General features: G+C 43.4%; 1 protein-coding gene and 1 pseudogene across 1 annotated transcript; both read left to right on the top strand.

Moving 5' to 3' along the window:
- The first annotated feature begins 5,163 nt into the window (after positions 1-5,163).
- Positions 5,164-5,515, top strand: LOC102493436 (mitochondrial import inner membrane translocase subunit TIM14 pseudogene; annotated as a pseudogene).
- Positions 5,516-7,450: 1,935 nt separating this feature from the next.
- On the top strand, positions 7,451-12,559 carry LOC102488008 (doublesex- and mab-3-related transcription factor C1-like). Its single transcript, XM_027769486.1, has 9 exons — positions 7,451-7,520; positions 8,799-9,023; positions 9,102-9,259; positions 9,550-9,608; positions 10,003-10,139; positions 10,996-11,056; positions 11,295-11,442; positions 11,926-12,049; positions 12,426-12,559. Exons 2-9 carry the CDS (start codon positions 8,803-8,805, stop codon positions 12,517-12,519), a joined length of 1,002 nt encoding a protein of 333 aa, XP_027625287.1. The 5' UTR covers positions 7,451-7,520; positions 8,799-8,802; the 3' UTR covers positions 12,520-12,559.
- The last annotated feature ends 9,532 nt before the right edge of the window (positions 12,560-22,091 follow it).

Here is a 22,091-nt window from a genome sequence, read left to right as displayed (position 1 = left end):
TCACCCCCCAGGGGGGATGGTCACGCCACAATCCCTTCTCCTCCATTCTCCTCTCGGGATCTTGGGCACGCACGCACACGCACCCGGCGTGAGTTTTAAGCCACCGGGTCCAGGATGCGAACCGCGGTTGACTACATGGGAGTACGGTGACATAGCCATTACGCTAACTGCTGGTTCCCTCCTGCCAGTTTTAATATCATGTCTTTATAAGTGGTCTTGGCCAATCTGGCTAAGATGTGCCTTGGGGAAGATCTTCTTGGGTTGATTCTGTTTGGGGTCCTTTGTATTTCTTGAGTCTGGATGCTTGAGTGCCTCTCTAGACTTGGGAAATTTTCTTCCAGGATTTCTTGGAATAGATTTTCCATGCCTGTATTAGTTTCTTTACCTTGTGGGATGCCATTTATTCTGATGCTTGGGCGTCTGATGGAATTTAGTATTTCTCATATATTACCCTCGTGTTTCTTTTGTGATTTTATCTAACTTTTTGTGGTGTTTTTATTTATTTCTTGTTTGTTTGTTTTTCTAGGTCAGAGGTTTTATCTTCTACATCAGAGACTCGATCTTCAGCATGGTCTAATCGATTTTTAATACTTTCAAGAGAGTTTTTGATTTCCTGTATTAGAGACTTCATCTCTAATAGTTCCATCTGATTCTTTTTCAGAGTGTCCATTTCTTCTTTCATATCGTGGAAGGACTTTCTAATCTCTTGTAGTTCATTGTCTCTTTTCTGTTCCAACTCATAGAAATTGGTCACCATGAAAGTTCTAAATTCTTTCTCTGACGTTTTGGTAACGTCTTCCGTTTTTACGAATGATGGAGGGGAGTTACTCTGTTCCTTTGATGGAGACATGTTTCCTGGTTTATTTAGACCTGAGGCTCTATATTATTAAAAGTTGCCCACTGAAACATCTGGGATGTGTGATCCTTCATTTGAAACATTGTAGTATGAACAATCTCAATCATCAACGTTTAGAGATTGTATAAAACATTTTACAGTCTCCAGGTTTGTTATCTTAGAACAGTGGTCCTGCAATTTTAGCTTGCATCAGAATCACCTAGAGGGCTTGTTACCACACAGACTGCTGAGAGTCACAACTGGACCGTCTGATGGCAAGATGTGGCATGTGGGACCCAGAGTTTGCTTTTCTAAAACCTTCCCTGGTGATACTGATGCTGATGGTGGAAAACTACACTTTGACCACACTGCACAAGACAGGACATCATAAGGACATCTAGAACTACTTCTAGAATTACTTCTAGCCACTGGAAGATGTATTCACTTTTGAATACCTCTTAGTAGAACAGGAGAATGTTCCTTCGACTAGGAGCAAGTGTGTTTCCCTTTTGCTGTGAATTGATGTGTACAGAAGTCTCTCTTCTGTTGTTTTTAGCAATGGGGTATCAAGAGGTGTATTCGATTTGGGTGTCTGAAGAGGGATATCTCCTTTTTCACAGGTGGTTGAGTACAAGGGAGGATCCCAGGGAACTTTACAATACTAGGGAATTTCAGAAATGTGATTCTAGACCTGTGTAGTCCTTATGGCAGGGTGGAGGATGAGGAGGAGAGGATAATATAAGAGGAAAGAAAAGAGTACAGCAGAGAATACAGGAAAAGTCACGCTAAACCGTGGTGCGATTTCTCCAGATGGAACTGGAGCTCTGCTGCAAAGCAAAGGTCAGTTTGTGGGGTAAGGAAGAGGAGGGTATTAACAAAAGAAAGAAGAAGAGGAAAGAAAAAAAAAAATCTGCCTGCCTGGCTAGGGGGTTGGGTCCTGGGCTAGGGAGCCTGGAAGTGGGGCAGGGGGCAGTGGTGCCCCTGTCTCAATGTCCCTTGCTGGCCAGGAGCCTAGGGATGGAACTGAAGCTTGGCTACAGAGCAAAGGCCAGTCTGTGGGGCAAGGAAGAGGAAGGTATTAACAAAAGAAAGAAGAAGAGCAAAGAAAAAAATACTGCAAACCTGTCCAGGGGGTTGGGTCCTGGGCTTTCCCTGGAAGTTGGGTGGGGGACAGTGGTGCCACTGCCTCAACGTCCCTTGCTGGCCAGGTGCCTGGGAATAAAACTGGAGCTCTGGTGCACAGAAAAGTCCAGTCTGTGGGCACTCTCTTCCTTTTTAAAGTTTACTCATTTATCAATATTTAAGCATTTAATTTTTCTGAGAGAGAGAGAGAGGAGAGAGAGAGAGAGAGAGAGAGAGAGAGAGAGAGAACAAACTCTATAGGATTCTGATACCATGATCCAGCCCCCACCACAGGCAGTCATAGATTGTGGATCCACATGTGCCCTGTGCCCTCCTCAGGGAGGTGTCCAGATGAGAAGTTCAGCCTTCCCATTTGGGTCAGCTTCACAGAGTGCTCTATTTTACTGCTGCACCACTGTTAAGCCCCCATTCTCTCTATACTGCTTTCAACATCCCAAAGAAACAGTTCTCGTTTTTCTGCTGCAGCAAATACAACCAGTACAAGATGGAGGGTGGATGGGATGGGATGCTCTTCTGTACTGCAAAATTCCCATTGAAGAAAGCAGAAATGAATGATAAGAGTTGGGAAACCACTATTGTTCAACCACCAAAGTCAAAATCAAATCTGTTAGGGTCCTGAATGAATCCTAAGGCTGATGGGTGAAATTTTGTTGGGGAACAAAATACCAGCATGGCATCAAAATAACTTGCAATACGCTGTTTATTGATCACAAAGGGGAAAAGGTAACTTCACAATGGAGCAATCTCTGTGACAAACACCTAATTAACTAATAGCAGTACTGCCTTTGTAAGGAGACAAACTGGCCTCGGGAGTCCCCAGAGGTGATTTTGTGTGAAATACTCATTGCCTACTACATAATACTTACCCAAAATGTTAAACATAAATGTACTCGAGACACAAATGTCAGGCAAACCTATGCTGTGGGCCACTTTCCAAGTAACAGGCCTAGGCTCCAGAAAAATCTCATTGTCCTAGAGGAGTTAAAACATTGGTAGAGTACCTGAGATCGGATGGCACTAAAGAGACATGACAACTGAATGCAAGGCCTTTCTTCCTTTTTCTCTTTCTTTTCTTTTCTTTTCTTTTCTTTTCTTTTCTTTTCTTTTCTTTTCTTTTCTTTTCTTTTTTCTTTCTCTCTATTTCTCTTTCTTTCTTCCTTTTTATTGGCAGAAGGCTCGTGTGCTCTTCAGGCAGGAAGAGAGAGAAAGAGAAAGCACACCTCAATCGGCATGGTCATGCCCCTATCCTTTTGTATTGATTTTTCCATTCTGTCAGTATCTCAGTCATGCACGCACACATGGCTGGTGTATTTGTCGAGCTGCCAGGACCGACATATGATGTGTTCCAGCTTCCTATGCACAGCAATTAACTGCTGCACCACAGGGGATGGCACACGATATATTTCTTTTTTGGCTTGTTGGTCGCCAACAAAATCCTTTGAAAGGATTTATCAGGACACTTGGGGACATTTAAACACGTACTGTGTATGAACTTACATATCCATACATATCACCTTATTAGCATATCACTGAAACATTTCTTAAAGTGATCACGGTATTGTGGTTCTAAGGGGGTATGAACTACTACTTAGATACATGCTGAAGTAATTGGGTAAAGTGTTTGGAACTTGTTAAGGAGAAACAAACAAACAAAAGCAACAACGAGAATTAATGCAATAGGATACCATGAATTTAAGAATTCTAGGAATTTTCATTGTACTCCCCTTCAACTAGATATGCGTGGAATGAGACTGGCCATGAGTTGTTAATGGTTGCAAGTGGGAGATGGATAATTGAAGGTTCCTTATGATGTCCTGTCTTGTGCAGTGTGGTCAAAGTGTAGTTTTCCACCATCAGCATCAGTATCACCAGGGAAGGTTTCAGAAAAGCAAACTCTGTATCAGAAGGTTTTAGAAAAGCAAACACATGCCACATCTTGTCATCGGACGGTCCAGTTGTGACTCTCAGCAGTCTGTGTGGTAACAAGCCCTCTAGGTGATTCTGATGCAAGCTAAAATTGCAGGACCACTGTTCTAAGATAACAAACCTGGAGACTGTAAAATGTTTTATACAATCTCTAAACGTTGATGATTGAGATTGTTCATACTACAATGTTTCAAATGAAGGATCACACATCCCAGATGTTTCAGTGGACAATTTTTAATAATAAAGTTTTAAGACACATAGGCTCAATCTTAGATAAACACCTCCAAATAGAAAAGAGGAACTATTCCCCTACTCAGTCTGTGAGACTAAAACCTTGACTTTAGAACCAGACAAGGACAGCAGCAGAAAAGTCAATCTCAGTCATGAACAAAATATGCAAAAATCACAAACGAAATTGAACAAACTGGATCCCCCGCCCCATACAAACCTTACATACCACACTAAGTTAAATTTATCCTAGGAGAGCAAGGCTGCTTTAAAATAAGAAAATAAAATAGAGATAAAAGGGAGCATGAGAGACGTTTGTGTGTTGCTGACATATTCTCTTTGTTGCTGTAGATGCTAATTGCATGTGCATGTTTAATTCTTGAATTAAATTTTTCAATGAAATTATTGAAGATAGTGATTTTTGTTCTTTCTGTATGGTAAGATCAACTTCACTACAGGTTTTGGAAATAGCTACCAGTGAATCAGTGTGCTGGCACATAAAATGAACAGTCTTGATCATTTCTACACAGGGAAAGAATAGAACTCAACATCTAGTCACGGGTTTTAAAACAAACTTTTGAAATGAGGAATGGAAGGTATGTTCCTTAATCTTAAAGGCAAGGAAAAAGGGAAGGAAAGAAGAATGGAAGGAAAGAAGGAAAAGAGGGAGGAAAGGAGAGGACAAATAAGTAAGGTAAAGAAAGCAGAGCAGAGGGTGTGTGTGTGTGTGTGTGTGTGTGTGTGTGTGTGTATAATGGCTTCATATTTACATTTAATTGTTGCACATCTCTATAGTACACAATATGGTCTTTCGAAGCATGCATGTCATACAGGACAATCAAATTAAGGATATTACCATATATATCATTTTCAACAGAGAACTTTACCTTTTAATATCGAAATGTGGGCAGCATTTGATTTAAATAGGGAAAAACAGGCTTTCTGGTAAAAAGGTGTACAGTTGGTGGCTACAGCCTCTGGGTTGGGATGAACTGCACTCACGATGGAGGCAGGGGAACCCAGCCAGAGCCATGGCCGATACAGTGGTAGCAGTTGGACTGACCATTGCTCCTGCTGGATTTGCAGGTTGCTATGTTTTGCAAGCCATGAAGCATATGGAGCCTCAAGTAAAACAAGTTTTTCAAAGTCTACCGAAATCTGCCTTCAGTGGTGACTATTACAGAGGTGGGTTTGAACCCCAAATGACAAAACAGGAAGCAGCATTATTATTAGGTGCAAGCCCTACTGTGAATAAAGGAAAAATAAGAGATGCTCATCGAGGGATTATGCTTTTAAATCATCCCAGACAAAGGAGAATCTCCTTATATGGCAGAGAAAATCAACGAAACTAAAGATTTACTAGAAGGTCAAGCTAAAGCATGAAGTATATGAGTTTAAGTTCCTATTAGTTTAAGTATATGGGTCTCAACATTTTACAATAAAATGCCTCGGAGCTGCAATTTCCAAAAATGATTTAACACAAGATAAGTCAGCCTTGGCCTAAGTTTGATTAAATTTGAGGATTTTTAATCAGACTACGGATTAGTTTAGAATACTTAGAAGTCTCAGTGGTTATGAACAAATGCATGTCATTTGAATAGATATATTGCTCATTAAGTAAATAATTTGGTATCTGTGTGTACTTTAAAAAGGCAGAGTGAAGACAGCCCTCGCTTCAAGGAGCCTGTAGGCTAATGGGAGACTGACAAACTAGTAATTAAAATATGTAATAAATGTTATGATGGAGTTAGCATAGAAACTTACTGGGAGGAAAGGCTGTTCAAGGTATGGCCAACTGGCCCAGGTACTTGGAACCTTGTATTTAATGGAGAATTTAGCCATAATTGTGACTTAGAAAAATTGATCTAGATATGTAATATTACTGAACAAATCCATATCTCATACATTAAAAACTGACTAGTATGATGAAAAAAATAAATCAGGAAAAATGAAAGAAGCTTGATTTTGCCATTTCCTAGACCTTGTGCTGGGTATTCTAGTCAGCATATTAAGAAACCCATAAGATCAATTATATTTCTATTAGTCACAGACTCACATAAAACTCCAGGGCATCTACAGACAAACTTTCAGGTATCATAGAGTTTGGCATGGTGGCTGACTTTCAGACCAATATTCTTTTTTTTTTTTTTTTTAAAGATTATTCATTTAATTTTACTTGTTATTATTATTTTTTTTTAATTTGAACAGAGAGGGGGAGAGAGAAATAGAAAGTGGGAGAGCAAGCTGCCAGGTCTAGGACTCAAACTACGGTTGGCCATGCAGGAGTCCAGTACTCTAACCACCATACCACCTGCCCGCCCCAAATCAATATACTTTTAAAAAGGTCTAAGGCATTTCTGTCAAGTAGGTCAAAACATAAATTTTCCTTCTGAATAGATACCAAATACAAGAGCAGCAATACTTTGACTAGAGTATCTTGGGATAGATACAATAAATGATGTAGAATTTCCGAGTGTTCAAAAGACAAAACTAAAAACTAAACTGAAAGATTAAAATATTTAAGATGCAGATGAATGGAGAGACGTTCCAAGCGGGGTGACGGGGAAAGGTAAATATCCTACAGATAGTCAATTCTCCCCTTACCGATGCACACATTCAGTGAAAATGAAATGCAGATTTGTTGCCAGTGGCTCCTCAGGGAATGGTACGTGCCGATCCTAATATTTAGATAGATGGCAAAAGGCAAATAAGATGGAGACATACTTGAGATGATGAATAAAATTTAAGAACTTGCCCTGGCAGATATCAAGATGGATTAGGGAGTGATAAGAACGAAGATGGTGTAGTACTGGCACAGGAATAGACACATTTATCCGAGGAACATACAGGGAGCCCAGAAACAGAGACACACAAATGTGGACGAGAATGTCTTCGGACAATGGCCAATATTCTCTGGGAGTGGAAATGCGCCCTAATTGAGACTCCCTGACAGAAATACAGATCGTTCTGAAATGTACATAATGGATTTTTAAAGGGTACGTGACAGAACACAAAGAACATGAGGAAAAAAAGTCATGCACACAAAATACTTCACATCCGAAGGGACCCTAGTCTGGGGGAAACAAGTCACCGGCAGCACAAAGCTCATCTTCACTTCAAGTTCACTTCAGAAGTCAGGACTGGACTAGACAAACAAGCACCAGAAGCTACCAGGAAGTGGGGGGTGGGGAGAGGAGGGGGGCGTACCACAGCGCATGAGCCTTAGGCATCTCACAGCTTATTGGTTGCCAGCCACAGCAGGTGGGAGGGACAAGCAGTGCTGGAAAGTCATTGGCCACTGTGGGGAAGGCGGGAAAGGGAAGAGGAGCTGGCTCTTCCCTCAGATCTCTTGTGCTGGCTGATTGATTAGGACCTACTGGAGGCTGGGGTAACCAGGAGCTGGCAAGCGCAAAACAACCCTCATTCTCCATGTCTCTTCTTTCTCCCCTCCCTCCCTCTCACTTTGATCGCCCACTCCCTTTTTCTCTCCTTCACCTTACCCGGGGGTGGGGTGGGGTGGGGAGGGGACCCCACCCTCCCATCACCCCCCACTCCACCCCAACCCTTCACAGAACCCCTGCCTTAGCCCCCTGAGCCCTGGCCCGTGGGCCCTTGGGCAAAGCTCAGGCCCCTCTCTTTGATTCAGGGAATGACTAGGATTTCTGAGGAGGAGGTGCTGCATGTGTGTGTGTGTGTGGGGGGGGGAGGCGGGGAGATTGGGGGTGGAGTTTGAGTGTATAGAGAGACCATGTTTTCAAGTACAATTTTAGAAGTGTGGAGAGAAGTTTGGAAGGTTGTCAGGAGGCTGTGGAGGGAAACCATGGGTGTGCACAGAAGCTGAGAGGATCTGTTGGCCCACCAGGAAAATTACTGCATTGAGAGGTTTACAGTTTCTAGAATCGTGCCTGGTGTTCCAGAATGGGGGTGGACAAGTGTCTGGGGAATGAAGAATCAATGGGATGAATCCGGGGATGAAAAGACAATATAGTACTTGAGAAAGGGGAGTGAATCCAGGAAAACAATATGATTGCAGGGCATGCAAGAGAATAATCACCCAAAAGGGAGAGCATGGGGACGGTTAAGATTAATGTGGAATGCAGGAAAAAATCAGAATGGAGAGTAAGGAGAAAATCAAATATAGGACAAATGTAAGAGAAATTATAGGATTGGGTTAAGGGGCATAAAATCATACGTGTGGAGTGAATAAATGCAGGCGATGAGGCAGATAAATGCTGGGGGATGCCAGCAATAGTAGCTGCTTTTGCCAGAGCATACAGTGATCTCTAGAAAGGGGGTGTAGCAATAGCTGAATCAGGCATAGGAGTGCACGTGTATGCCTGAAAATGGGATCTATGGTGGAGTGAAAGTAAGCAGGAAGAATGATGATCAGATTGCAAAGTGTGTGGGGGATTCGCACACCAAAGATTTCTTAGGAGGAGGCTATTGGTAGGTGGGCTTCCTGAGAAGAAGGCTACTTGAGCACGGATGTCTAGGCAAAGTTTAGAGAAAGCCATGGGAAAACAAGGAAGGGTAAACTTTGATTTCAGTGCTGGGGAGGTTAGACAAGAAGAATCCAGCCACTGCAGATAGGGGTTTTGGAGGGCAGAGGAAGCACCTTGGTAGATGTGTGTCATGTGATCATTCTGACCTCTGCTCCTGCCCCTAGAATCATGCATCGCAAGGAAATACCACCTGTACCCTGCTTCCCTGCCAACTCTGTACACACCACAGCGTTTGAGACCGGAGCCCCACGGGGGATGGAATTGGGTCCCAGAGGAGCTGTAGATCGATGCGACCTCTGTCACAGTCATGGCATCACTACCCAGATAAGAGGCCACAGGCATTTCTGCCTCTTCCAGGCCTGTGTGTGTCACAATTGTGCCCTCTCCTGGTAAGTACAGGATCTGACAACGGGAGAGGTCAGTTCTCTAAATGTGACTAACCTTAGGCTTTCAATCCCCCACATTAGGGAGCCTTGGAGGGTGTTGCCTGATGTGAGTGCCTTGCAGAAGGAGCAAGAGGCAGAGCTAAAGAAGCTCCTGGCTCAAGGACTGATAAAGACTGTGGCTGCCTCTCCCAACGCTCAGAACCACATGGAGAATTTGGCCACTGAAGCAGGAGTCCTCAGTGAGTGTCTCCAGTCATGGTGGGAGCCTGAGTTTGGGGGAAGAAGCGTGATATTTTGGTTACCTGTCCTAACTCACGTTAGAATTGTGGCCTACAGCAAGTTATTACTTGCACCTTAGCCTCCCCAAGTATAAAACACCAGTGGTGTGGTTTGTCAAGTGTTGGTATGAAAGAGAGATGTAATGGGTCAGAGAGATCCATGGTGGGATGAGACCCCAGACTGGAGTTGGGTAGAGTTGTTTGGTGTCACTGGGTAAAGGCTCATCAAGACTGTCCCTGGTCTCTCACAGCTGGGAAGGAGAGCCTCATGCCCCAGCCAGAGACCCGCCCTCCTACAACCCCCAAGGAGGTAAGCAGAGTATGTGCCCAGTGGGAGAGGCTTCCACCCAGCCACTACCTAGACCCCTTCTACTGTATCTCAAAGACAAGGTTTCCATCTCCAACACCACCACCAACTTGCCATGGGTCCTTGGGAAGAATCATTTCTTGTCCTTGGGCCTCAACTTCCCCTGGTGCAGAAATGAAAGAAACGATTGGCCATCCTTCACGATCTTCAGAGTTGTGATCCATCTTCAGAGCACTTATCCTCCTCCTCCTCAAAAACAAAAACAAAAACAAAAACAAAAAACAAAAAAACAAAAAACAAAAAACAAACAAACAAACAAAAACAAAACATGCCCGCATCTGCTCTCCCCATTCGTGGCCTGATGCCTCACTCCTGCCGGTACTGTCTGCCCTTATAGCAGCGCTCCAAAGGGGCCGTGCTGCTCAGCCAGCCCCCTGAACTTCTGACTCTGCCCCGTGATCCAACGACCTGGGAGCAACAACAGATGGCTTCTCTTCCCAGAGAGCCCTGCTGTCCCCCTGCCCTGCCCGGCATGTAAGTAGATGAAGGAGCATGGAGCTGTTTGTGTGTTGTGTTCCTGTATACCTACCAAAGCTTGTGCTTCATGCCCTGGGAGCTGGGGAGAAGACAGGAAGGAGTAAGAGGAGGAGGAGGAGGAGGAGCAGGCGGAGATGAAGGCTAAGGGGACGTCATCACCCCTGGGTATGGTGCAAGGGCAGGACTCTTCCAGCTTTGCCATGTCCTATTTGTGAGATTTTTGGACAAGCAATTTGATATTTTCAAAGCTCAACTTCTCTATGGGTGTACTGGGGACAATATTCCATGCCTATAGCATTGGAAAGAGCTCTAGCATAAGAACCGCCACAATGTAGGACTTCAAATAACAGGGGATGTTATTCCACATAGAACAATGGACAGAATAAAACAGCTACTGAAAAGCAGGGCCATGACCATGAGGAAGAAGCAAGAGACAGTGGCTCAGGACAAAGTCCAGAGGCCATTAGAGAAATGTCACTGGTTCCGAGCCAGCCTTTTCCTTTAAGATCCTTGGAGACTGGTTAGTACAAAAGCGAGAACCGGTCCCAGAAAAGGGACAGTAATCACACCTCTCCGGGCGCTTTGCCGATGAAAACACTGACACCCTTTATTTCCTATAACCTTGCTTTTCTCCCGGGGAGGGAAAGGCTGGCAGGAATTGGTATCTCAGGAAGTATACACCGAAAAAGAGCTATTGAAGAGACTTGTCTGAGCCACAGGGGACTAATGACCCAGCAGGCATCTGGATTCCAACATCCACATACTCGAACTCCTGCCCCTCTCTCTCTGTGTACTGGCAGTGCACGTCTGCCACAGGGTTTAATCTCCTACTCTCTCCACTCATTGTTTCTAGATGCTCAGCTGTGATCCTTCATCCCTGTGCCTCGCATAGCCCTCTTCTACAGCAGCCACAGGTCCTGGGAAAGTAGTGGAGTCCAGAACCATTGTGTGGTCTGAGCTTAGCGGATGAGGTCCTGGGAAGGCAGTAGAGTCCAGAACCCTTGGGTGACCTGAGCTTGGTGGTTGAAAAGAGCAGAGGGCCTTGAGGGTGGGACTGGGGGCTCAAGGGAACTGGGAGCTTGAGGGATAATTGTTGGGTTGAGAGGAGGTTGGTTTCATAGTCCCCATTTTCTCATGAGCTTTCCTTTGCAGGTCGTCAAAGCCTCTGACCAGGCTTCTGTTTCTGCCTGCTCAGAGTGGCAGAAGATGCTGGAGGCTGCTGAGGCTCTGCTCTCTCTGAAAAACTCTCGCCTGGCCCCTTCTGTTTCCATCTCCACACACCAGCCCTGCAACCCACCAGGTGGCCTGCTCTTTGAAAGTCGAAAATAGAGGTTGGGAGTGAAGGGGTAAGGGGAGGGTGCTGTGGTAGGTAGGGGCAAACTGGGAAATTCAGGGTCTGTGGGTTACCCCTCCTTGGGTGCAGCCTCCTGTGTTCCTCGGTCTGCCTCCTGAGACAGTAGTTGAGGCCTGCTCAGTGAATCTTCAGTGTTTCAGGCTTTAGGCTGAGGAGAAAGTGTCCTGGCCCCAGAGGTCAAGAAACAAGGAAGTTGATGCCCTCAGGGCGGCAAGCCCTTGCCCTAGAATATGCATCATACCACGGGGAAGAACCAGGATTCCTAAATCCCCTCCCAGGGCTCTCTAACCAAACCCTTACTGCCTGCTGTTGTCTGTAGAGGGCATAGAGTGGTGATAAGGGATTAGTCTGGTAGGAGGACTTGTCCCTTTATTCAGGGAGCTTCCAGTCTTGATGTGTAGCCTGGATGGCTTTGTACACCGTGTTTAGCAGATCGATGTGAACCCAGGGCCCAGAGAGGAAGGCCTGGAGGAGCTCTGAGGAAGGAAAAACACATGAGGAGCCCAAGAGGGATGGCTGGTCATTCCAGGACCAAAACGGTGGAAGAGGCGCGGTATGTGAGCAAAGACGGAATCCTGGAGGAACTGCTGGAACAGAAGGGCAAGAGGCTGGGATAGAAAGGGACAAAGCGACGGAGGTCCAATCAGGGAAAAATGTCAGGCTGGGCTTAGAGGCTATCCCAGAAACTGTGGGTGGTGAGGAGCTGGGGAATGCTTCTGGCCCAGGGAAGAACATACCCAGATGCTTTGGGCTTCACAGAAAGGAATGTGGTGGCTGTGACAGAGGGGTTGGGGGAAACAAAACTGGAGGCAGGGGAAAGAGAGAAGAGACCTGTGCAACAGTCCTGGAGACAAATTACTGAGTAGGAGGGAAAGCTGGGTGGGGACATGGTAGTGACTTGGCTCTGGCTCCTTCCCTTCTGCCTACAGCTCCTGTGGAGATAGAGGACTCCAGTCTCCAGGCCCCTCTCTCCGCCCCAGGCCCAACAACTCCACGTCGCTGCCTACTGGACGCCTAAGGTGAATCTCCTCTTTAATCTAGGAGCCCAGAGGAAGAAGCCTCACCGGAGCACTGCCTATTTAGTATCCTGTTTCTGAATGTGCAAATTGTTCATGTCCAAAATGGTTAATGTCCTTTTGTAAGCCTTCAGGTGTTTTATGAGCTTTCAGACCTTTTTATTATGTGGAGCAATTTCTTGGCAGAAGGTGAATATTCTTGTACCTTCATCCCTTATTCCCTTGGTGGTAGGGTGGTTTTATGCCTCTTATAAAACAGGTTTGTTCAATCTAAGTAGACCGGTCTCTAAATGGGGATTTCTGTGATTTTTTATGCTAGAGGTGTTACCTATTGTGTGATATGTAGATGTTACTTGTGCTCCAATGTACTTACTTATCCACACATGTGGGAACATGAGGACATGTTTCCTATGTGTCAAGGTTTCTGTGCATGAACAAATAATAAACCCTTGTTGTTGTAAGATACAGAGATATGGTTTGTTTGTTATCACAGTATAACTTAGACTATTCGGACTCTTGCAGACTTCATAAATTCTTGTTTCAAAGTGAGAATCACCTTACTAAGTAAGTTAGATTTCTTTACATGGCTAGATAGGAAACTGGTAGAAGGAAAAAGAGTGGCACCTGACACTGGTGCTGCACACACAGGCACACACACGCTCACACACACACATACACACCCACGCACAAACACACGTGAACATACAGACTCAAACATAGATTGTTCAGTAACCTGTAGTTCTCTAACTTTAAAAAAAAGATTCTTTATTTTTTTTGCACACGTGTGCTCACCAGGAAGAGACAGAGAAAGAGAGAGAGAAAGTAATAAAGCACTTTGATCACATCGCAATCCCGCAATCCCTTCTCCTCCATTTCTCCCTCCTTTCATGATTCTGGGTACACACGCACGCACACACGTGGTGTGTTAATTGAGCAATTAAGTAGCTATGCTCTTTATCTTCTGGCATAGTCAGTTTCCAGTTGTCCAGAGGATCACAAGTCACTGTGCGTGCAGGATTACGCAGGTCATGTCACTGGGCAGGGCAGGCCAGATGGGCTCTGGCCAACTGTCGGTGCATGCTCTAACTAAGGAGTCAGTGGCTCCTTGGCTCTCAACAACTTTTGCCATGCAGGAAATTGGAGTGCTCATTGCCAAATCAACTGATTTTCAAGGGAACATGGAATTCTAGATTTCTGTGCAAAAATTACTCAATTTTATATCATTGGATCAGGTTTCTTCTCTATGCTCTTTCTACATGGGCCTAACCAGACATGTATGCAGGACAACTCTGGCCAATGGAATGCCAGTTTGATTCTAGTCCAACATGAATTTTATAGTGGGGGAAACTGGGGCCACTCAGGACAACAAGAACCCAAGAGGGGAAATTAATTGTGCCCAGATTGAAGTTCCAAAGGGCCAATGAAATATGATGATGAATTACTATCTTTCATTTATTCTGTGCTCACTGTATGCTAAGGACACACAGCCGCGCAGCAACTCTATCCGCTTAGAATTCTTATGGCCAATATTCCTATGAGAAGGCACACTCAAAGAATGAAGGTAATTTCCTCCAGTGTTTCTGGTGAATTTCTCTCTCTCTCTCTCTCTCTCTCTCTCTCTGTATTTCATATATACGTATTTCATATATATTTCATATATATATATATTTCATATATAGCAAGAGAGAGAGAGAGAGCAGGAGCGCATCAAATGAAAGGTTCAAAATTCACGCAGAAAACAGTCAGAAGGTTTTTTTATTTTTAGTTTTTTAGAATTATTTTATTTATTTATTTATTTTAATTTGACCAGGGAGGGACAGAGTGAGAGAGACAGAGAGAGAGAGAGAGAGAGAGAGAGAAAGAGAGGGAAAATGAAAAAGCAAGCCACCAAGTCTAGGACCAGAACCACAGTCGGTTATGTGGGAGTGCAGCGCCCTTAATCACTATGCCACCTGCTGGCCCCCAGAAGGGTTTTTTTGAAGTAGTTCTTTTATTTCCTATTCAAGGTAACAATATATAGTAATTGATCATCTCTTTCTTGCCTGTACTTGTTTCTTGATTCCTTACTGATTTTCTAAATAACTTCAGTCTCTGTTCCCCGTCCACACACACCACAGGCAGAATGAAAGGTCAATTGGGCATGCCTGTTGTAGACTCTTATTCCTTCCTCCCTAGTTTATCCAAGATGATTGATGCTAATGACATCCAATTACAACTATTTCTTTTTTTTTGGAGGTCTTGAGAAGTCAGGATTCTTATATTCTCTATCTAGTGACAGAGAAACAAACATGGAAAATAACTCAGATCATGGATTAGGACAGAATTCCATCATAAGCCTCCCTTTGTACCCTGATGCATCACTTGGAAAAAAATGATCCCAAATCTTGTCTTCTCCAGTGCAGAAGATTTAGTCCACATATTCCTGGAGGAAGGAAGCAGCAGTACAAGGAAGAGAATTGAAACTTTGATACACAGTTGTGTCTTAGGGTGAGTAGCTCTCACAGAGGAGTTGGATGACAGTGAGCATATTTGGGTTACAGCATGTGAAAGGAGAGGAAAGATGGGAAGAGAAATGAAGCAATGGCACTTTGGGGGAAGAAGTGAGACACTTTTCTCTATGCCCTTTCCTTTTTCTAAAGCCCAGCACCCTTCTGGACTGGGCTTTTCACACCTGACACTGGTGCCACATAGACACACACACACACACACACACACACACACACCCTTATGCACAAACACACGTGAACATACAGACTCAAACATACGTTGTTGGGTAACCTATAGTTTGCTACCGTTTTTCTTTTTTAAATTTTTGCCAAAGGGTGCATTCGTGCTTGCTGGAGAGAGACAGGAAGAGAGAGAGAGAGAGGGAGGGAGGACTTTAGTCACAGCACAATCCTGGAATCTCTTCTCCTCCATTTCTCCCTCCTTTCATGATTGTGGGCACATACACCCACACATGTGGCATGTTTTCCACACTGCCAGGTTTGGGACTCAGACTGCATGGTTGGCCATGTAGGATACAGTCTCCCTAACCACTATACCACTTGCTGAATTGTTCTCTAACTTTTTAAAAATCTCTTAATTGTGCATGTTGGTCATCTTAGGACATCTTTATAAATGTTAGATATCAAACCATTTTTGTGTACCTTACTCTGTCATGTACTACCCCATTCACAGATTTAAACTCCTATCATCCAGAGCGACATCTCTCTAGTATATCAGCATGAATTAGATATGAGCATATCCACCAACTCAGGGTATGGATCGGCTTCAAGCAGTAATGAGCAGGTAAAGGTTTCACAACAGGGTCTCGAGGGAAAGGAGGACGGTGGGAAATGCCATACCTAAGTTTTCACCTTTGCCAATTTCAAGATACCAAAGTGATGACAATGAATGCAGGGTTGGGAAGAGATGTAGTTCCACCATTCCATTACAACAAATGTAAATAACCCCAAGAACATAGATAACAGTAATAAGAAAATTAATTATGGAATTGGTGAGTTTAAAGCATGAGTTGGGTTTCCTTGTGATATAATGACTGTGATTGCTGGTCTATGTGATTTACTTTTTAATATCTGGCAAAAGCCCTTACAATGTAATAGTCGGCTGTTATGTTCCAGTGAATTCCAGCTCCAACATTTCACTGCTTTGACCTTGTCCAGAAAGACTCCTGGGTCACAGCGGATCTCACTAACACCGCAGGGCCATAAAGAGCTGCTGATGCTGATTTCTGACCCAAAACAGCTGAAAGTGTGTGACAAAGGAGGCTTTTTAAATAAAAATATAGAAAGGTCTTGGAAAATTTGAACTGGCAAAAGTGTTTACATGAGGATGTATATTTTTGGAGTGGGTCAAAGTTGGATAGATGTGAGTGAAGTGACATCAGTATTAGTTAAGGTTATACAGGGGTGTGTTTACCAGATCTCCTAAGGGCTAAAGGTATAGGATAACTGGTGTTACCTGGGCACTGGACGTGCATCTCTCACTGGAGAGACAGTCATTCACTATTCTTCCTCTGGTCTAAATATTGCATTTACCATATAACTTCTTAACATTGCCCCTTTTCACTTAAAAATATATCTTTGAGGCTCCTTGCTGGGCGCATTGTGTTATTTCAGTGAATGGATGTACAGACCACATTATGATGAATCTTGTAAGTATAAAGGCACATGTATCAAAAAAGATCATAATGTGTTACTTGCTCACCATGTGAAAGCCGTGTTGTCAGTGAATGAATGTGGTAGCCACAGTGTAATGCATGTAGTGAAGTGCTTAAAGACACACGAATTGAAGAAGTTACCAAAAAAAATGAAAATGGATTTTTTCGGGGGGTGGAGCATCATTGCTTTGTAGAGACAGACATCTCTCATTCTTCCATCCAGCTAGAAAAATGCTCCATTGTGTGGACATACCATAGTACATTCAACTACTCTTCTATTGATGGACAATGTGGTTGTTTCTATTGTTGCTGTCACAAATATGGCTGCCATGAACAACTTTGTGACATAATCTTTAATCATTTCTATCACCATATATTTGGGATGAATCCCTTGATGTGCTGTTGCTGTTTAAGAGGTAAAAACACAAGTTAACTTGCCCAAATCAAGTCAAATCTCCCTTCATAAAATGTGTACCATTTGCCTTTTCCCCATCAATTCCTGGGAGAGGAATTGTTTTCAGGGTTTCCCCAGCAGTGTTGCCCGGCTTTTGAGTTTTGCTTATCTCACATGTGACAAACGGAACATCAGTGTACATTTTCACTTGACTTTCATTGACAAAAACAAATTCACATATCTTTCTCATATGACTAATGGCCACTCTCATTTTCTTTTTCTTATGTACAGTCAGTTTATGCTTTTGGCCCAGTCGTTACAGGGACTCAGACTTTCTTTCTTTTTAAAAAATGTCTGTACATTTTAGGACTATATAAGGACATTTACCTTTATTTCTATGACATGAATTAGTAACAATTTTCCCTGTTTATTATGTGTGTTTTGACCTCATTTGTGCTATTTTGTTGGATATTTTTTGTAATGCAAAAGCATTTTATGTGTATTTAGTCAGATTTATCATTTTTTTGCCTTATTTCTTCTGAATTTTCAGCCTGACATAGCAAAGCTTTTCCACTCGTGAGGTACAGAAAAATGTCTCTTGTAGTACTTACGCGATTTCACATGTAAAATGCCAGTCCATGTGAAATTTATTCTTAGGTGGTGTAAGATAGAGGTTCGATTATTCCAAGGCCACTCCTTTAAAAGTTCCCCATGGGACTGACATCAGAAGCTACCGATCAAGGTAGCCCTCCTTTTCCCACAAAGACATTGAGTTAACAACAATGTATGGACCAGAATGTCTTTGTGACAATTGCAGAGATCAGTTGAGAAGCTACAACATGCTGGCCACTGCGAAAGCAGGAACAGAGTCCAGCAAAAGGAGGAGGACAATTCCTGGCATTTGGCGCACACACACACACACACACACACACACACACACACCTGCCCCGTCTCCATCTGTGCCCCTCCCTCTATGCAGCCTGTTATGGAGCAAGAAGGAAGAAATTCCTAAGTACAAGGAATATGTGGTGCCCCAGCTTCTCTGGGGTCTGCTGGAGGGCCTACTCTCTGTTTGTCTAAAGACTAATGCAACATAAGGTAGAGTACAGAAGGACCCGAAAACAAAGGCAAACGGCGAGTAACTTGCTGCAGTTAACACACTGATGCCAGGGGGAGAAACAGTCAGGAAACGTTTGAGAGTTCCTAGAACTTCCATCCACTGCTGAATGTGACATTCCAGTTTGGAGAGACTGGGAAAGTTGTTTGGATTTTCAAATGTTCAAATCCTAGCAAAAGATGAGAGGGTGGGCAAATCGACAGGGAAACATAGCCCAGTCACAGGGACAAAACAATATTTCTGAAGTCAGCCATAAAGAAACGCAGATCAGAACAGCTCCACCGAGCAGCAGTTGAGCCATGTACACAGAGAGCTGATTCCCAACGGCCCACCTACGTTCGCCCCCAACACTTATGACTTGAGATACACACTATGTTTGCATGCATGCATGGCCCGGAGATCCTAACCGGATGAAGAAATGGAAGAAAAAGGATTACATATTCCACTGGGATCTCTCTCTCTCTCTCTTTCTCTTTCTCTCTCTCTCTCTGCCACAGACAACCTTTAGTAATTAAAAAAGAAAGAAAGAAAAAGTAAGAAGCAAAGAAAGAAAGGAAGGAAGAAGAAAGAAAGAAGGGAAGGAAGGAAGCGAGAAGAAAGAAAGAATGAAAAAGAAAGAAAGAAAGGAAGGAAGAAAGAAAGAAGGAAAAAGAAAAGGAAGGAAGGAAGGAAGGAAGGAAAGAAATACCCTGCTACAAGCTGCCTGACAGAGAATTTTAAATAACTGTCATAAAGATGTTCAATGAGCTAAATGAAACTGAGACAAGTAACACATGAAACCAGATACATTGGTACATGAACAAAATGAGAAAATTGACTAAGGAATAAATGCTGTAAAAGAAACAAGCAGATTCTGGAGATGGACATTACCATAGTTTAACTTTTAAAATGTATCAGAGGAGTTTGACAGCAAAATTGTTAAGACAAAAGAAAAAAATGATTAAACTTGAAGGCAGGTTATTTTAATTTGTTTAGTCAGAGGAGTAAAAGAAAACAGAATAAACAAAGCGAAGAGAACCCACGGGATTTAAAAGGTACTATGAGGCTATCAACACATGCATTTTGGCAATCTCACTAGGAGAAGGGAACGAGAAAGAAAGAGAGCTCATTTAAAGAAATAATGACTGGAAAATTCCCAAGTCAGAGGAAGGAAATGGACATACAGGTCTAAGAAGCACAAATAATTCCGACAAGGTTAAATTCAAAGAGCACCACAGTATTCTCAAGCTGTCTCAAGAACGCAGTCTCAAAAGTAGCAATAGAAAAGCATTTTGTCACATACAGGACTGCCTCCATCAGATTATCAGTGGATTTCTCGACGGAAACTTGAAACACAATAAAAATGTGGGATAATATTAACCACAGAAAAGAACGCCCAAATGGAGAAATAGAAAAACATACATTTTCTTATATATCCTATTTTTTTCTCTTGATTGTTCTTCATCACGGTTTTTAGATATTTTCTTACTGGATTGCCCCACAGTTTGCAATTAACATCTTAACTTCAAAGACTCTTGTTCAGATTAACATCAACCGCTCTGCTTACTCAGTTAGCAATGAATCTTACTGGGGAACCCTTGCATGTGGTGAGCACTGCTTTCTCTCACCGCTTTCAACATTGCCTCACTGTCTTTGACTTTCAACTGTTTGGCGAAGATACACCAAGGTTGAGTCGAGGTCTCCTTGAGTTTATCCCCTTTGGAGTTTCTGTGCTCCTTGTTTGGAGATGAGCAATTTTAACCCAATTTGGGTTGTTTGGTTCATTGCATTAAACAAACATACTTTCTTCCCTTTCCTCTCCTCAGGGACTCTCTCACTGTGCATGTTATTGTGCCTGATCGTGTCCTACAGGGTCCCTGGGGCTATGTTCCTTTCACCTCACTCTTTTTGTTTCTGTTCCTCTAACCAGAGAATTTCAATTGGCTTCTCTTCCAAGTTTGACGATTCTTTGCCTGCCAGGTCGTTTCTCTTGAACACCTCTAGCGACACTTTTATTCTAGTTGTCATACTCACTATCTCCAGAGTTTCTACTTGGTTATATATGTACGCACACAGAATCTCTATCTTTGTGATGATATTTTCTTCTTCATGAGACATCATTTACATACTTCTCTGTAATTCTTTTGATGTGGTTTTCTCCAGCTTGAAAAAATTTGCAATGACTGATTTAAGGTCTTTGTCTACTAATCCCAAATGTCTGGTGTGTGGTGTGTGTGTGTGTGTGTGTGTGTGTGTGTGTGTGTGCGCGTGAAAGAGAGAGAGAGAGAGAATCGTAAATTTTTGTTGGAAACTGAAACACTTTGGATGATGGAAAATGGCAACAACTCTGGATTCAAAACGGCCTCTATTTAGGTTTCTTTTCCTTGTGGATTGGCGTTGTTTATGTTGCTGTCATTTGTGTGTTTAGTGACTTTTCTGAATAACTTCTACAAAGCCCGTATCCTCTGTCATGTCTTGCCACTGAATTTTCTACTTGGTTAGCTTAGGAGAAACCTAATGATTGGACAGAAATATCTTTAAGTGCCGGAAACTTAGACATCTCCCAGTCATTTCCCACAGGCCTGGCTCTCTGTGTCGTTGGGCATGTCTTCAACACGCAACCAGACAGTTGTCAAATCTTGCTTAGACTTCACATGTGTTTGCACAGAGCCTCAAAATGAACTGGAGTTGAGAGGTGAGGGATTTGGGGGGCCTTCGCAGACCATGGCCATAGGTGTGGCTTTCCGGATTCTGAGGCATATGTCATAGCTTTTGAAAGTCCCTGTGGACATCTCAAAAGGCTTTGGTTAGCCTATTGATTGCCGCAAGTGTTAGCCTATTACTGCCTGAGGAAGCTGCTATTTTAAGCGATGTCTTCACATGCTGTGAAAAATGTATCTAGGGGGAATCAGCAGTTAGCGTAATGGCTATGTCGCTGGACTCCCACGTAGTCGACCATGGTTCGCGTCCCGGACCCGGTGGCTTAAAACTCACGCCGGGCGCGTGTGCGTGCGTGCCCAAGATCCCGAGAGGAGAATGGAGGAGAAGGGATTGCGGCATGACCATCCTCTCTGGGGGGTGATTTCTTGCTTTCTGTCTCTATGTCTCTCTCTGTCTGTCTGGTGAGCACACGCACCCTATAGCGAAAATCTCTCTCTCAAAAAAAAAAAAATGTATCTAGGGAACAGCTACGTCAAACGGGGGCAGGTTCTGGGTCAGTGCTTACATGGAGAGCCATGCAGTTACAGCCTTCCACAGAACAACCACATAGGTCAAATGAAAGTTCTCAGGAATGTGGCTTTTCAGGAGATCCAACACTGTTCTGCTCCCAGTACTTCCCTCAAGACTACTGGTTTTCACCATGGCTACAGGCTGCTGGTTTTTGAGGCTACCTTGAATTTGGATAGAGAGTCATGGGCATATGGGTAAGTAAAATGCCGCATAGCTCACTGCTCCCACCAAGATTTGACCGTAGTTCTTCAATAAACACACCCAAGGTTACTGTGAGCTTTAGTCAAATTTTCAGACTTCTGAAAACATTAAGTCTGTCTTTTTAATGCTATTTCTCTCACTCTCTTATGAGCCGAGACTTTTTGGAGGTCGTTACTTTGCAGTTTTTTTTTACTTCATGTACACTTTTTATTCTAATCGTCTATCATGGTGTTTGTTACCGCATGGTCCTCTGTGCTTGCAACTTACACATCTCTCCACAAATAACTGTGTTGGTCTCCAACCCTTTGAAAGAAAGCACAGCACAAGCTCTGGAAACAAAGATGTATAAATACCACTTTTTATCACAACGTTGTCACTCTCTGGGAGACTCCATTTAACTGAAACATTTAAAGCCTAATGATTTCTGAGAACCAGCAGTTAGCGTAATGGCTATGTCGCTGGACTCCCACGTAGTCGACCGCGGTTCATGTCCCG

This window comes from Tupaia chinensis, unplaced genomic scaffold, assembly GCF_000334495.1.
Source record: "Tupaia chinensis unplaced genomic scaffold, TupChi_1.0 Scaffold149892_1, whole genome shotgun sequence".
In the NCBI taxonomy this organism is placed as follows: domain Eukaryota; kingdom Metazoa; phylum Chordata; class Mammalia; order Scandentia; family Tupaiidae; genus Tupaia; species Tupaia belangeri.
Note: the sequence above shows the minus strand (reverse complement) of the source record. Positions and strands in the feature narration are given on the sequence as shown.

Coding starts and splice junctions, on each gene's coding strand:
- LOC102488008 (XM_027769486.1), top strand. CDS start 8,803: ATGCATCGCAAGGAAATACCACCTGTACCCTGCTTCCCTGCCAACTCT. Junction 10,140..10,995: donor CCCCCTGCCCTGCCCGGCAT/GTAAGTAGATGA, acceptor CATTGTTTCTAG/ATGCTCAGCTGTGATCCTTC. Junction 11,057..11,294: donor CTCTTCTACAGCAGCCACAG/GTCCTGGGAAAG, acceptor TTTCCTTTGCAG/GTCGTCAAAGCCTCTGACCA.